The 17,300-nt window shown below is 40.6% G+C and overlaps 2 protein-coding genes across 2 annotated transcripts; both read right to left on the bottom strand.

Moving 5' to 3' along the window:
* Positions 1 to 2,050: 2,050 nt before the first annotated feature.
* On the bottom strand, positions 2,051 to 4,694 carry LOC118219992 (gastrula zinc finger protein XlCGF28.1-like). Its single transcript, XM_035403577.1, has one exon. It carries the CDS (start codon positions 4,464 to 4,466, stop codon positions 3,012 to 3,014), a length of 1,455 nt encoding a protein of 484 aa, XP_035259468.1. The 5' UTR covers positions 4,467 to 4,694; the 3' UTR covers positions 2,051 to 3,011.
* Positions 4,695 to 8,708: 4,014 nt separating this feature from the next.
* Positions 8,709 to 13,083, bottom strand: LOC118219993 (keratin, type I cytoskeletal 13-like). Its single transcript, XM_035403578.1, has 7 exons — positions 12,574 to 13,083; positions 11,361 to 11,443; positions 10,999 to 11,155; positions 10,562 to 10,723; positions 10,308 to 10,433; positions 9,960 to 10,180; positions 8,709 to 9,076 (listed from the first exon to the last, which is right to left on the bottom strand). Exons 1-7 carry the CDS (start codon positions 13,015 to 13,017, stop codon positions 8,821 to 8,823), a joined length of 1,449 nt encoding a protein of 482 aa, XP_035259469.1. The 5' UTR covers positions 13,018 to 13,083; the 3' UTR covers positions 8,709 to 8,820.
* Between the last annotated feature and the right edge of the window lie 4,217 nt (positions 13,084 to 17,300).

Below are 17,300 nucleotides of genomic sequence, written 5' to 3' on the forward strand. Positions count from 1 at the left end.
ATGCTTCTTCTGAACTATGCACCCTCATTGAAATGCATTGAGGCATGAGGACAGTGCCAGTTGGAATTTGAAGCAAGCCCACACAATTCCTTCAGGAATTGTAACCTTTCTAGTTCTCATCCTTATCTTCATTTTCAATTCCTTTTTTCCTTTTCTTATTTCCTCCTTCCACCACTTCGCACTCCATTTTGGTAGCTGAACACAGAATCTAGAGGAATTAACAATACTTAGTATGGGTGGTACCGGCAAGAATGAGGCATTGGAAGTAAAGCCTTATTGGTTGATGTATAAAAACGTTTCGGGTGAGGATGGAAACTGGATTGGATGGCAGCGTTTGAGCCGATGCCTTTTTGTCTGAGCCATAGACATGCATATTTAACTAGACACCTCTTCAGCTAACCTAAACCTAAGCTTCTGAAGTCCCAAGTCAGCCTGTGCTGCGCGTGTTGGGGGCAAAACGTTGGAGCTCAGTGAATGGGTAATATCAGACTTTTGAAGGCTAAATAAAACGTCCCCGGTGGTATTTTGAAACTCGATTGACGACCGTTACATTTCATATGAAAACTGGATTGAAAAACATTCATTATGTAATAAAATTTACACATTTTAATAACTATTTTCCCCAAACGTCTGGACCAAAATGACAATTGTTTAAAAACTGCAGCACATAATGAAATTTATGATCACCAAAAATGGACCGATGAGGTTTTCTTCGGTTGTTAAATCATCTTGGATTTCAACATTGAATTAAATGGGCAAGCGCATTTGCTGTCAAACATCAGTAGTGGCTGTTTCCCGTCACTTCCTAGGCTTCACCGTCTTGCCCCTCCTAACCTCCCCAGTTCTTACGTACGCTCTATGGTCTGATTTGCTGCTACTACTGCTACTACTTCTTTATTCTAAACTTAAAGGTGCATTTACCTCCACCCACTGGTCTGGAGTGTGGCCAGGGGAAAAAACCTATAAAATTCTGCCCATCAATCCTGTTGAATTTAAATACTCTAAAACAAATATTATTTGTCTTCTGCTCATAGAGTCAGCAGTCTGTTTTAGGTCTGCCCCCACTTCATGCAGATTGGCTCTTAAAGGCACCAGTATACTCAAAACAAAATCAAACTATTTGTTTGAAACGACTCCTTTCGAACAAGAGACAAACAAAAAGATGCAGTATGTTTTGAGTTTGAACGCTGTGGTGTGTGCATTGCCCCAGGGCGAACTGTTTGAAAACAATTTGCAACTTTGCAGATCTCCCCCAAGTATTGTATCTCATTGAACCTGTGTTTAGTAGTTGTCTATGACCATGAAAACACTTTTTGTACGTCGCTTTGGATAAAACCGTCTGCCAAATAAATGTAATATAATGTTCTCGTAAATACGCATAAAAATAGGCTAATAATGTAAGTATTGTGGCAAATGGCATTTTATGATAGGCTTGTTTTCACTATAGCCAGTATAAGCATGCTGGTTGCATTTCCAGTACCCTAATATTCATTTTGTCGTAAAACTTACCAGTTTCCGTTTTGCTTGAAGGTAACTGATAAAAAACACAGTTGTGTGATTCGATACAACAATTCAAAGACAGATTCTTTGCTAAGGTATAACATGAATACAGACACAAAATCAATGTGTGTAAACATTTGCCAACAATGGAAAATTGCAACTGAGAGTAGAAAAGTAGAACGGGCTAATCCAAAGGCAATCTAAGAGAATACGATTTAGCCAAAGGACATTATGCAATGGGTTTAACCACCTCCCAAATTGGAATATTCTAGCCAACAAATTTATCTCTCTGCAAGATTTGGACTGAATAAAAGAAGCATGAAATTGACTCTTCAGAATGTCTAGTCACTGAATCAGATGAATGTTGAGAAATGTGAAACTACTTTTTTAAAAAAGCTCATGCGTTCTGACAAATTGAAAATGTTTAAAATTGTTAAAACACTTCACACCCCATAGGAGTCAAATGCATTTCTCCCACAATAAGTGTTTTCAGTTACGCACAACAGGAGTTAAACTACATTTATAAGGAGTAGTAGCAAAGGAGCAAAGAAATGACACAGTGAAAGATATACTAGTTTAGAAAGACAAATACATGACACAAAGGTCTTGGAATGTGCACATTCAAAATGTAAAATTATTTCATATACAACTCAAAATCAACACCAAAAAATAGAGTGAAACAAAGATCGTCAACTGATACATCTGACAAAACATACAGATTAAGTCTAATGATCAGCTTTAGATGAGGTACACATTAAAGCCTATACATTGGCAGTAAACACTATCACGTTTCGTTCTAGATTACATTAAAATAGGTTTCACATTGTTTCTTTCATACAAATCACACTGCCACCATTTTTATCATGATAAAATATCACCCTTCAAACGCAAAGTTAGGTTTTATTTTGACAAGGAATTAAAATGAAAAAAAAAAAAAACTCTTCTAGAAAAACTACCCAGCTACTGTGCTCTACCGCACCATTACATAATGCTAAATGCTAAATGACACAATGCAAAATGGTCAGCTTACCGTGTTTCAATCACTCCTTCAGATCAAGCTAAAGACCCATCAAATAAGAATTTGTAAACCAAAAAAAAAAAAAAAAAAAATCAAGGGATTTTGAAGGCAATATCAGGTTTCTTTGATATTTAATGTACATTAAAAATACTTCCCACTCAAAGCAAAGCACATCATGTAAAGGATGCTTTCATGAAACACTAGAGTACATTTGTAAGGTCGATGACCTGTAGGATTTATTTTTTGATCATTAAAAGGAGAAAACGTTCATCTGAATTAATTCTCACGTGAAAATCTAAATTAGATTTTTAGGAAACACACTGGAAGACGCTCAGATGCTTAAACTGAATGCATTTTCTGGTGGCTATTAAAATAATGTGTGGTCAAAAAGCACTTCCCACAATTAGAACATTTGTAGGGCTTTTCACCTGAATGAATCATTGTGTACATTTAATGCGCTTAATTGAGAAAAAGACTTCCCACACTCAACACATCAATATGGCTTCTCACCTGTATGAATTCTCTGGTGGGCTTTTAAATAAGATATTCTGGAAAAGCACTTCACACAATGAGAACATTTGTAGGGCTTTTCACCTGTATGAATCATCTTGTGTATATTTAATGTGCCTGACTGAGAAAAACACTTCCCACACTCAATACATTTGTATGGCTTCTCACCTGTATGAATTCTCTGGTGAATATTTAACTGAGATATTGAGGAAAAGCACTTCCCACAATGAGAACATTTGTAGGGCTTTTGACCTGTATGACTTCTCTGGTGGGTACATAAATGAGACATTTTGGCAAAGCACTTTCCACATTGAGAACATTTGTGTGGCTTTTCTCCTGTATGAATCATTTTATGTACATTTAATGTACCTGACTGAGAAAAACACTTCCCACACTCAATGCATTGGTATGGCTTCTCACCTGTATGAATTCTCTGGTGCCTATTTAAATGAGATATTGCAGAAAAGCACTTCCCACAATGAGAACATCTGTAGGGCTTTTCACCTGTATGAATTCTCTGGTGGGTCTTTAAATCAGATAAATTGTAAAAGCACTTCCCACAATGAGAGCATTTGTAGGGCTTTTCACCTGTATGAATTCTCTGGTGGGTCTTTAAATCAGATATTTTGTTAAAGCACTTCCCACAATGAGAACATCTGTAGGGCTTTTTGCCTGTATGACCCATCTTGTGTACATTTAATGAGCTTGATTGAGAAAAACATTTCCCACACTCAATGCACTGGTATGGCTTTTCACCTGTATGAATTCTGTGGTGCTTATTTAACTGAGATATAAAGGGAAAGCACTTTCCACAATGAGAACATCTGTATGCCTTTTCACCTGTATGAATCATCATGTGAACTTTCAATGTGGTTGATTGGGAGAAAGATGTCCCACACTGAATGCACTGACATGACTTTTCACCTGTATGAATACTCAGGTGATTATTTAAATCAGCTATTTTGGAAAAACACTTTCCACATGGAATACATTTTAAGGGCTTTCTACCTCTATGAATTCTCAGGTGCAACTTTAAATCAGATTTTGTACGAAAATATTTCTTGCACGGTGTACACTTGGGCAGCTTTTCTTCTGTGTGAATTTCACCTTTATTTTGTAGAATTAAATTCAAAAGGCTTGGGTTTTTACTTGAATTAATTATGGGTTCAGTATTTACATTAATTTTCTGGCAAAGTAAATATTTCCTGCAACTATTTCTACTTTTCTGGACAATTGTTGTCATATTATTTCCACTGTTTTTGTCACAGTAATGAGGTAAATCCCCACAACTAGTCAGCAAATCATGAATTTCTTCTTTTTTACAGTTTGGGCTTGGCTCTCCTGCATATTGCCATGGCTCAGCCTGATTGTCACCAGCTCCATTCATCACGGTATTCATGAGATCACTCACTAAATTTTCAGTGGACTCATGCTTCATTTGGTCAGGTTTAATATGAACACATTTAATATCCTGCAAGTCACAGCTGTGTTCTGCCTTAAGATATCCTTCATCATCAGCCTCTGTTTTGATTTGGTCAGGAGGCAGATGGGTTACATATCCCTGCTCTGTGTTGTCAAGGCTCTCTGTCTTAAAAAGACCCCTACTATGGGTGGAGCCCAGATCAGTTTTTGTTTCAATCGGTGATGTGTGTGTGTGGTGTACATCACTGACCCCGCTGTGTGCTGTAACACACTCTGGCTCCAGTGTGCCGAGTCCTGGTGCAGCACATTCTGTCTCTGACTCTGCCATGTGGACAGGCTCCAGTCCACTGAGTTCCTCTTCTTTCTTTCTGATCCTGTGCTGCTCAGTGAGCTCTGGTAGTGTTGCCTCAGTGTCCTGTCTCAGACAGACTCCTGCCTGCATCATACTTCTGCTCAAAGGTGTGCAGAAGTGCAGCTCCTGGAGGGAAACAGGCAAAAGTATTTAGCCTCAATCAAAGCAGCAGCTCACAAATTTACACTCCAGCAGTTACATTATGAGGTGGGGTAAACCACAGAGAAACCACAGAATTGCAGGGACTAAAAAAACATGTATTTCTTGTCACTTGCTCCCAAATTCTCATTGACACCGTTCTAAAAGTGGAAACAAACAGCAGAATGCATTCTGGGAACTACCGAGGTTCCCGATTGTTCCAGTTACGGATGGTTCCTGAACCGTTTTGTGCAATGGAAAAGGGGCTAAGGATTCAAATTCTCACCTTTAAGTTCAAACTGGGTAAGAACAATTTCAAACGATTCATTCACATTCTCAAGGTATCATAAGTAGCCTATGACTTAGGGTGACCAGACAGTCCCCAGAAAATCCCTTAAGCTTTGCCCGTTTGGTCTTTGACCGTTTTTTCAGAGACAGCGTCCGAAACATTGACTGTCAGTAAATTACTGGTGAAACGAAAAAGTAGCGTTTCACACAACACCTCATCACACAGATTTATATTGCTATCCCTCTGGCGGGAAAACAGGTTTACATCTTATTACCTCAGTTCTTTTTTTTTTATAAATGGCGACGAGAGAAAGACTTGATCCTGTGCAAGTTCCGTTGTTAACAACATATTAAATTGGTATCAATTACCCATAATCGCTGCTTTTTATTATGCCCCTTCAGTGACTGGTGCTCAAGTATTATTTTCACCAGATCATAGAAGAATTCCACGGAAGTTTATGGTAACAATTAGCATAATGTGGCTATTCCGCAGAAATGTAGTTCAATAACTTATTTTTACAACATGTCGAAAAAGAAAAGAAAAGAACAACACGTGTTCAGCATATCTGGAGGATATCCGCAAATTGCAGTCTAATTTAGCGAACAACCGTAAGGGTCATACAAGGTGACGCCATTGTTTTACATAGCGACATCTTTAACTAATTGTAATTTTATTGACCAACTCATAGAGAAGTAACGTTGTTCTCAAACTCTGCAATCACGAGCCATTTAGCAGCCACTGCCAAATCAGCAGACAAGTGGACGGAAAGTAGCCCGATTTTCTGCTTTCTGGTACACAAAACTCGCAAACTTGAGCATCAAGATTATAGAAAAAAACTTACCTTATTAATTAATGACGTAATTGCTTCAAATGAATCATTTGTTTAATGTAGCCAGTAGTCAAATGCAAAAACGTATCCTATGTGCGCGAAAACTGTTAGCAACATACTGCATAAAATTGAGCGAAGCAGAGCAGCATCAGCAAAACGAATGGAACTTCCGGTGCAGTTTCTCCACCGAGCTTCACAATAAAAGATAATTTTATATTTTTAAATCAGGGCCCAGTATTTACAGATTTTTTGGATAGCATTTCGATAATCAGATTAAATTTCCAAATGGGATATTTCAAAATTATAAAATGTGATACTGATACAAAACATGGGGATAAGGATTTGGTTATCCAATCCTACCTAGAATCTAGATCACATGTTGCTTTTTGGCATTTCAAAATACCGAAAGTGGAGATTGGGGTTGTTTTCATACTGAAAATCAGGATAATCTTGATCTCACTATAAGGGTGAATTCAGGATGGATTCAAGATTGATTTAGGCAGACTAGAGACATGTTGGATACATGGAACATCTTTAATAATGTTTTAAATGCAATGCCTGCCCATTAATAGGAACCCAACCCCTTCCAAAACAACATCCATTCTAAAGGGACAATAATATATTTTCAATTAGAATCCCACAAAAATAAAAGTGGTCTAAAAAACCTATAAGCCATAAAAATGTGTAAATGCCTTGAAATGTTATTTGAAAATACATTCTGTTATCTATTCTAAAATAATGGCCTAATAGGTAACTGCACAGACTAGAATTTCAAACTTCTTCCTCAGAAAATGGTACGTCAACATCTTTCAGTCTCTTTTCGGGGAGGCAAATCTGCAGTTTTGGTTCCCTCAACTGAAGCAAGGTCAATTTTAATCAGCTGCTCAGTTAGAGAGATCTGTCTCTCGGCCCTGGATTCAAGATTGATTTAGGCAGACTAGAGACATGTTGGATACATGGAACATCTTTAATAATGTTTTAAATGCAATGCCTGCCCATTAATAGGAACCCAACCCCTTCCAAAACAACATCCATTCTAAAGGGACAATAATATATTTTCAATTAGAATCCCACAAAAATAAAAGTGGTCTAAAAAACCTATAAGCCATAAAAATGTGTAAATGCCTTGAAATGTTATTTGAAAATACATTCTGTTATCTATTCTAAAATAATGGCCTAATAGGTAACTGCACAGACTAGAATTTCAAACTTCTTCCTCAGAAAATGGTACGTCAACATCTTTCAGTCTCTTTTCGGGGAGGCAAATCTGCAGTTTTGGTTCCCTCAACTGAAGCAAGGTCAATTTTAATCAGCTCCTCAGTTAGAGAGATCTGTCTCTCGGCCCTCGCTGTTTCTTTCTCCACCAGACTACATTAACTTGACATAACAACGTAGTGATGAGAACGGGACATTCAGTCCAATGCTTGCCATTTTCCAAACTAAATTGTACATAATACTCTGACTATCTGTAGACCACATAGTGTTTAACGCCATGTGAAGCCTAGTCTTGAAAATCCCCAGAGTTTCTGCCTCTAGTACATGCCCTGGCAGGCTACTCATTCCACACACTGACTACTCTGTGTGTGAAAAAATTCTTCCTGGTCTATACGGAATTTACCTTTTGCTCATTTCTATTTATGTCCCCTTGTTCTACTAACAGAACTAAACCTGAGGAATCTCTTGTAGTTCTGTTGTAGAGGGTCCTCTTGCTGTTGCCTGACTCACTTTGATGTTTTGTTTCCTTTTGTTTTAAATTCTTCCAGGACAGTTTTACTTGCTCCAGTGCACATTACAGCCTCTGCACTGGCAGCAGAATCATTGAAAAGACCAGCAATGTCAAGTTCATTTTCAGAATGCAATTCTGCAATACATATTATCGTGTTTTGTTCTACATTACATCCAACCAGTTTTTACATGGTTTCTTCCATTAAAATTACAAGAGAGGCAGCTGCCCACTGCTCCTAGGTAACTAAGGATGGGTCAAATGCAGAGGACAAATTACCCCAAGGGATTCAATAAAGTATATCTTATCTTATGTGGATGAGCATGGGAGAATTATTGGCACCTATTGACCACTTGGGGGCGGTATAGCAAGGAATAGAATTTTCAATATTTAAACAGCCATCTCTTGACCACTGTCTACTATTCCAGTTAGATTCTGCTCCTCACAGAGAACAGCAACCATGTTCTAATTCTATTATAATCATTCAAAATGCACTGTGCACAAAATGTGAAACACATTTTCCTTTTTGTGCACAAAATACAGTAACTTGTTTTTTCATTTTGTGACACAAAAATGCATTTTGTCCACAGAATTGATCACCTCACATGTGGTGCCCCATAAGTTTCATCTTAAATTGGATGGCCAGTTGGCGGGCCTTAACCTCCGTTATTCAAGTCCCCCGCTTGCAGTAGTGACCAGGATCAGTGCTATGGCCTCTTTCCTATGTTTCATGAGTGATTATTGACTGCTATGCAAAAAGGTCCCAGTGGTGTTTATTGTATTTGATAGAGTTTTAGACAGCTATTTTTGAGATAGACTCAACAAGCTCTTTTACCACTTGGTTTCTTGAGAACTACGAGAAAACAAAAAGTTATACAAGAAGAATAAGTGGTTGGTAATTTGACTAAAAATGACACTCACTCAGGATTTAGTTTTAAACATCTCTTATCTCTTTAATATTGCAGCATCCTCCAGATAATAATTCATCATTTTCATGAGGCACAGACGGTGTTGCGGAGGTGGGCGTGTTCAGTGTTGCTTATGCTGGGATCTCAGAGGTCACAGCACTTTGAGAGGAACTAACCACCTTGCCATCCACCATCTCTTGCACAATTGTCACCACCTTACGTGTTTTGGAGGAGGCAGCGGCAGCGGCAGCGGCAGAGGCAGAGGCAGCGGCAGCGGCAGCGGCAGCGGCAGCGGCAGCGGCAGCGTCGGAGCCAGAGCCAGAGCCAGAGCCAGAGCCGGAGCCAGAGCCAAAGCCAGAGCCAGAGCGAGAGCCAGAGCGAGAGTCACTGTGAAAAATAAATGTATTTTTTATTAGTGAAGTCATAATCATGAACTATCATTAATAAGTAAAAACAAGCAACAATTCACCTGCCCTTTGACACAGTGTGGAGCTTGAATTTAAATGAATGTCATTACAAATAATAATTTTAATTCTATGACCAAACCCAACTCTAAAAGTATTATCTGACTTTATACTTGCCCGACACACCCTATTCCCCCTGTTCTATTTAAAAAACCTGATGTTGTACCAGATTCAGAAGTGATGGTATATTGAGGAGACTACATTCCATAATCAGTAAAGCTATTATGCCCTGTGCTGTCACTGGCTCATATGACCTTATAGAATGACTTTTCTCTTTACAGCAAAACCGCATTAAAAAAATGAATGTATGGTGCCCAACTTGGGCCTGAGCATGTCCAATTCCCACCCCAATCTGAACTGCTCAACGGCCTCCAGCTGTAGCCGTGTTAAGGTTTAAACCACACTGCAAAGTATAGACAACTGCTCAACCAGACTCCTCCAAAACACGAGGTGTCACTAGCTGCTTCTTTTCATGCTGCAGACTACAGCTAAACTCGCATAGAGTGGAGTTGGAGGAAGACCTTTCATATGCAGTGTTAACGTGCAGTATATAGGCACCCGATCGATTAGCGGGGTTGCTAGGTAGCAATGAAACTTGGACCCTAAAGGATTGAACCCACTCATACCCTGGCCAATGCAACCACCAATTGTATGTCACCCTATGGCGCTACCGGCCACAGTCCGCAGTGGCCTGGTCTGAATTCAGACTGATATCATGAGGCTTATCCCTGTACTACAGTGAGATGCCTTAACTGAATGAGCTACCCAGCTGCCCAAAACAGTATGCTTGGTTCAAATAAACTCACCCATCCCATTCTCCATCCAGCAGCCTTCTGTACTCTGCTATCTCCAGCTCTAGACGGGTCTTGATGTCCAGCAGCATCTGGTACTCCTGACTTTGACGCTCCATGTCGGCACGGAGCTGCATCAGCTGTTCCTCCATGTTGGTGACCTGCATCTGGAGGCTGTTCAGCTGCTCGGAGTAGCGATTCTCTGTGTCCCTTAATGTACTTTCCAGGGACCCTTTCTAAAGGATTCAGAGAGAAACGTAGGCGAGTGAGGAAGTGAGAGGGTTTATATTAGAAGAGAGCCAAGAGACTCAATTGGTTAATGGCAAAGTTGCTTTAGCAGGGCTTCGTGATGTCCTAGCCTACCATGCTTAGTTGAGACTGCAGCTCTATTTCAAGCGCCTGCAGTGTGCGCTTGAGCTCTGTGAGTTCAGTTTTGGACGTCTGCACAGTCTCTATGTTGGCCTGCACTTCCTGCTTTAGTGGTTCTGCCTGTGGAAAATGTCAAAAAATTGAAAAAGAAAATTAATGACGAAAATTGCCAACTGGAACAAAGGGAACACAATATGAACTGGAATATAGACGACAATCAGATTTGTTTTTACCCCCTGACATATTACCTTGGCTTGAAACCAGTTCTCCCATTCCTTCCTGCTCTTGTCAGCCATACCCTCGTACTGATCGCGGAGACCTTCCAGGACTTTGTTCAGATCTTCTTGCGGTGCTGCGTCCACTTCTACATGGACCTGGCCACTCATCTGTGATCTCGCGGCGAGAAGTTCCTGAGCAAAAGAACACAAATTCAATGGTCAGCACACTGACCCTTATCTGTTCAACAGAGAAGTATTTCTTACAAGCAATGTGATGGTAAGGTAATCAAGGATATTATGTTATGTTCTAGGGTACAAGACTATTGACTAATTCAGTCAATGTGTCAATGAAGATTCTCTTCTTTTCTTAACGATAACATAGATAAGCCCCCATTTTTTATTTGAGATCCATGATGTAAAATCCTGATCCCTGTTGCAGAAGAAGGGACAGTGTTTGACAGGCCCACCTCCTCATGGTTCTTCTTGAGGAAGATTAGCTCCTCCTTCAGACCTTCAATCTGCATCTCCAGGTCAGATCTTGCCATAGTCAACTCGTCCAGTACCCTCCTCAATCCTGCAATATCAGCCTCCACTGACTGCCGCAGAGCCAGCTCGTTCTCATATCTACAGCAAAGAAGGGTTGTTATGAATTATTTTAAACTGAATTATTAACATTTCTTTTTTAAATACATAGACAGGCCTTTTGAAACTATGGCTAAGGTTTATTTTTCTGTGTTTTAATGCATTCTGCTTGATAATTGTTTTTAACTCTCTATAACAGTCCACATAAATAAATTTCCCTTCACATTACTTTTGTTTTGAGACTCACTTGACTCTGAAGTCATCAGCAGCCAGCTTTGCGTTGTCAACGCTGAGATAGATACTGCCATTGAGACGGGTGGCATCCAGGATCTGAAAAAGGTTGCAATGTTCAGGCACTAAACCCCTTCAGTTAGATATTCATAACAAATGAATACACAAATGTGTGAGGATTATGTAATTGTTTATTTAGGCTTGCAGCAAAAAGGATTGCAGTGAGATTTCCACATGAACTAAACTTTATACAAAGGCGACACAGGCATTTGGTTACAATTATGTTGTAAATATTATGAATCAACTTTGTTGCAAAAATCGAACCTTTGTTGTGGTCAAGTTGACACCTTTCAGGGACTGGCATAAGCTGTACACACTGACCCCATTTTTGGCTTTGTAACACCCCTGAGGGCCTCTTGTGTAAAACACAGTGTCAGATATCGAGGTGCAGAGAATAGGAATGGATGATAAAGCAGACAATGCCTGAGCAACAGCCACTATCATGAGGTTATCTGAGGTCTGAGGGGACCGTAAGCATGTCGCAGTTTGTGACAGATTTGTCTCGTGTATCTAGTATATAAAAATGGGCCATATAGTGACTCACTCCCAGTTCTTACTTCCAGACATGCTCCCAGTTCACATTGAGCCAGATCCTCACTTGAGCAATTTAAGTGCATTTCACACAGTCCCTGCTATACATTCTCACATGGGACATGCAAAAGTAGATGACTCATGGTGCATCACACTGAACATAATTAAACTCAATGAAAATGTGGCTTGTAAGAAGTACATTTAAATGTTTGCCTGGGCCTCAGTTTCTTACGAACAGCACTTTCATTTTGGGGTTTGGGTGGGTGAGATGCACAAACAAAGCAACCTTAAATGTATAAACTGCTGATATATTTAATGTCACACATGCCTTGTAGCGCTGAGTAATGGGTTTAAATAATGACAATAGAATGACTGCTCTCGGTATATTCACATATTCCACCTATGGGTGTGGATCAGGACTGGCATTTAGGATAGAGAAATTTATGTAACCTGTCTTAGTGTGTTCATATACATAGCCACACCTTGTGGGAGCAAACAGTGACTTGAGCTTGTGAACAGCAATTCAAATGAACTGGTTACATAGTAAAGGCTACTGTTGCCGAACCTCTATGTTTTAGCACTTACAGTTATTTTTTTTTACATAGGTTAAGGAAAGCTAAATTGGAAAGTTGATTTACCTTTGCCTGCAGATCCTTGATGGTGGCCTCGTATGCGCTGTAGTCACGTGCAGACGGAGAGGTCTTGCTCTCCAGGAACTGGCGGATCTTCAGCTCCAGTTCAGCGTTGGCCTTCTCGAGGGAGCGCACTTTCTCCAGGTAGGTGGCCAGACGGTCGTTCAGGTTCTGCATGGTGGCCTTCTCGTTGGTCGAGATCTGCATCTCTCCAGCATCGGCCAGGTTGAAGCCGCCCCCTGAACCACTACCGAAGCTAAAACCGCCGCCGCCGCCGCCGCCGCCGCCGGCAGAGAAGGTGCGGGAGGCGCTGGAAATGCGCACGCCACTGCCGCCAGAGCCACCGTACATACTGCCGGCACTCCTGCCGTACATACTGCCTCCACCTCCTCCTCCGAAGGAGCTCCTCTGGGACCCACCTGACATCATCATGCTCTGGCCGTAAGACATGGTGACAGCTGCTTGGATGGCGTCTGACTGCTCTACCTCTGGCTGTGGAGAGAAGTGACTGGGGTGAAAGCCCCGGCTTAAGATTTTTATAGAGCTGGTTGGAGGGAGGGGAGAAGAGGGAGGAATGGGAGGATTACCTCTTGGATATGGGGAGGTAGGGCAGTGCAGCCATTTCAGAAATTTGAAGCCACACCCATTAAATGCAGTGCTGTAAAACAATCTGTAGCATTAACTCCCTCCACTAAGAAGGCTGTCAGTCTCAAATATTACATGCCTCAGCAATTATGTAAAATCATTAACTGCCTTCTTGAGTAAAATTGGAAATCAAACCTGGAACCTGAATTATAAGCCTGTGAATCAGTGTCCCTTCATTAGCTGTCTTCCACATAATTCACATGCATTTTACTGCTAAATGCATAGTGAATATCAGACATGAATGGCTTTACTGTATCAGTGTTACCGCCATGGTGGACAGCCTATGAGACTGGCATGTGATAAAACTCTTATATTTAAAGTGCATTAAAGTTGTGGCTTGTTTGTTTGCTTCTTATACAGCATATCAAGGCCTCTGAGGAAAATGACAATATGACATTTTAGATGTTAAATATAAAGGACTACAGGTACCAATGTAAGGAGCCAGTACACAAAAAGGAGATACCTAAAATAAAGAACGCACAACTGAACATTACAAATAATATCTAAGAAAAAGTGTACATCACCCAACCAACTGCACTAATGAATGGAAGTGTCTCATCTTAGAATCTTGGTGTGACCCTACATGAGAAGTTTTGGAGAGAAAGAGGAGCAGGGAGACTAGCCCATAATTATGGACAGTAGAAGGGTTCAGAGTCTGTTTCCTGAGCAAAAGTCTGACTCAGGCCTCGTTGAAGGCTACAGGCACTGACTGTGGACAGTGAAGAACCGATCATGTGAGAGATAAACAGGAGTGTGGTGTATGAGGTGGTCTAAAGAAGAGCTGAGGGAATGGGGTCCAGAGAGCAGTCGGTTTGTCGATGTGATGTTGGCGAGTGAGATACATTGATATAGTTTCATGTTGTTTATGTTGTAAACAACATTAAATTCAAATGAGGTAATAGAGAGATTAGAGAATTTGCAAGACTTAGAAATGAGTAAGGCAGTTCCACCAACCCAGCAGATTAACTGCATGAATGGAAGTCAGAGGAAAGAGCTGCAGGTATTGCTGTGTTACATTACATTACATTACATTACAGGCATTTGGCAGACGCTCTTATCCAGAGCGACGTACAACAAAGTGTATAACCATAACCAGGAACAAGTATGACGAAACCCCTAGAGAGAAGTACCGGTCCAAGTACAGGGAACAACCGCATAGTTCAACTTGGACCCTGATGGTTAAACTGATTAACACTAACAACGAGAACGGCAACAACGCAATCTATGACAACGTGTTCTCTGGGGTGATTGAGGTTTTAATCAGGACAGAGAGCTAGAGGGAGAGTACAAAAGCATTAGCTTGATAATAATCAGCTTTTGGGTGACATGTTAACAGCTCCATAATCTCTTATAAAGGATGGGTTGTCATGAACAGGGATCACCAGAGGATAGGTCTGAGATTGTGCAAGACTATCGTGCATGAGATATAGGAAGACTGCCACCTTCACAGATTTTTTCTCTGACAACACCCAGGTTTGGTGGCCCATGTGTAAAAGCTCACGTACTTATATAAGAAATGTATTCAGATTTATTTATATATTGACTGATTGGAATTACGCTACATGGCCAATAGTATGTGGACACCCCTTAGTCGGGTCAGCTATGCCAGCCATACCCATTGCTAACAGGAGCATAAAATCAAGCATACAGCCATGCAATCTCCATAGACAAACACTGGTAGTAGAATGGGTCGTACTGAAGAGCTCAGTGACTTTTAACATGGCACTGTCATAGGATACCACGTTTCCAACATGTCACGTTGTCAAATTTCTGCCCTGCTAGAACTGCCCCGGTCAAGTGTAAGTGCTGTTATCGTGAAGTGGAAACGCCTAGGAGCACCAAGAGCGTAAGCAGTGAAGGGGGAAGGCCACACAAGCTCACACAATGAGACCACCGAGTGCTGGAGCCTGTAGCATGTAAAAATCACCTGTCCTCAACTGCAACACTCACTGGCAAGATTGCCTCTGGAAGCAGTGTCAGCACAAGAGCGCCGGAGTGCCAAGCAATGCCGAGCATCGGCACTATCTGGCAGTCTGATGAACAAATCTGGGTTTAGTGAATGCCAGGAGAATGCTACCTGTCCAAATGTACCGTGCCAACTTTGGCCTGGGGCTGTTTTTCATGGTTTGGACTAGGCCCCTTGATTCCAGTGAAGGGAAATCTTAATTCTACAGCATACAAAGACATTCTAGATAAATTTGCGCTTCCAACTTTGTGGCAACAGTTTGGGGAAGGCCTTTTCCTGTTTCAGCATGACAATGCCCCCATACACAAAGCGAGGTCCATAAAGGAATGATTTGCTGAGGCTGACGCGGAAGAACTTGACTGGCCTGCACAGAGCGCTGACCTCTACCCCATCGGACAACTTTGGGATTAATTGGAACACCAACTGTGAGCCAGACCTTGATCAATGCCCAACCTCACTAATGCTCTTCTGGCTGAATGGAAGCAAATCCCCTAGCCATGTTCCAAAATCTAGTGGAGAGCGTTCCCAGAAGAGTGGAGGCTGTTATAGCAGCAAAGGGGAGCCCAATTCCATATGAATGCCCATGGTTTTTGAAGGAGTTGTTCAACAAGCACATATGAGTGTGATATTCGAGTGTCCACATATGCAATGTAAATCCACAGCAACTGCACATGAAAGATGTAAAATTTGTTTTAAAAAGTTTATAATGCCTCATAGTTTAATGCTTACAACAATTTGCTTGGTACATAACTGCAGAACAGAAAAACAGCATAGAAACCAAGACAGAGACAAAGACCTATGTACCTATGTGTGTTCCTTCATTATCTTCTTAGATAAACTTAGACAAATTAATAACAGTGTTATAGGTATATCTTTAGTGGTGTTACTCCTTCAATAAATTCATTAGTTTTCTTAATGTTTTTTTGCTCTTACAAGACTGCAAACTCATTTGCGGGAAAAGATCAGAGAACCTTCTTCACCTGGTTTGCGTGCATGGAACTGGCCAGACAGGATAATGTCTGAAATGTCACGTTTCATTTTTAATTCACGAACGCTCTAAATCTGTCACTGCCTGCTTTTTTTCTTGGCATTAATATACCACACAACAAAAGGTAGTGGTTTGTTGGGTTGGTATGTTTGGTATGTTTTTGAAGGGCTGATCTCTTGGCAGTGATCTCAAGCCTCAGGGGATGCAAGAATGTTATGGGCCAACACCTGCCAGTGGAGGAGTGACTCTCAGATAATGATTTTGGTGTCGATCGGTATTGTGGTTGCTATGTGTAGTCTATGATTTCTCAACAAACTGTCTCATTGACTTTTCGCATGATGTCTGTACATTTCGCATTATGTAAGTTGCTAAAGTATGCCATAGAGGAGAGGGCATTCGATAGGGGAGCGCTACATGATTTGTTTCTTTGGTGTGCAAAGGGAGGTTTGGGGTCACTGGCACAGTAATGGGAATTGCATGCCATAGAATGCGTAGACTACAATGTCAAATACAGTCAGCTCCATAATATTTGGGACAAAACCATTTTTTAAATATGGCTTTGTATTCCACAATTTCAGATTTGTAATTAAACAATTTGCATGTGTTTAAAGTGCAGATTCTCAGCTTTCATTATTATTTTTTATACATTTTGGTTTCCTCATGTAGAAAATAAAGCACGTTTTGCACGTAGGCACACAAACAAGAAACAAATGCCACACCACCACAGAAACTTGGCATGTCATGGATTTCAGTTGGAACCTACGCAGAGTGCTAACGGAACTGAACCCACGCCAAGACATAATGAATAATAATAAAGTAATGAAAATAATAAAGAAATAATGAATGAATGCCCAAATTTCTGACTCTTACTGTCATGCAGTACATAGTTTTTGGCTGGAGTTATAATGTTTGTGGATGACTGCTGTGTTAGTACTTGCTATTAAAAACCAAACAAATGTTCTCGGGAATGGGTGTGGTCTGCCTTACAACACAGCCTGGTCTATGACAGCACATTTTAATAATACAGATATATATATATTTAAAATTATACTTATTTTTTTGTGTAAGAGAAGGTGTGCCTTGTATCAGCAAGTTACATTGGCAACTAGATCATCAAAACACTTGACAAAACAA

The sequence above is a fragment of the Anguilla anguilla genome, chromosome 2 (assembly GCF_013347855.1).
Source record: "Anguilla anguilla isolate fAngAng1 chromosome 2, fAngAng1.pri, whole genome shotgun sequence".
Classification (NCBI taxonomy): domain Eukaryota; kingdom Metazoa; phylum Chordata; class Actinopteri; order Anguilliformes; family Anguillidae; genus Anguilla; species Anguilla anguilla.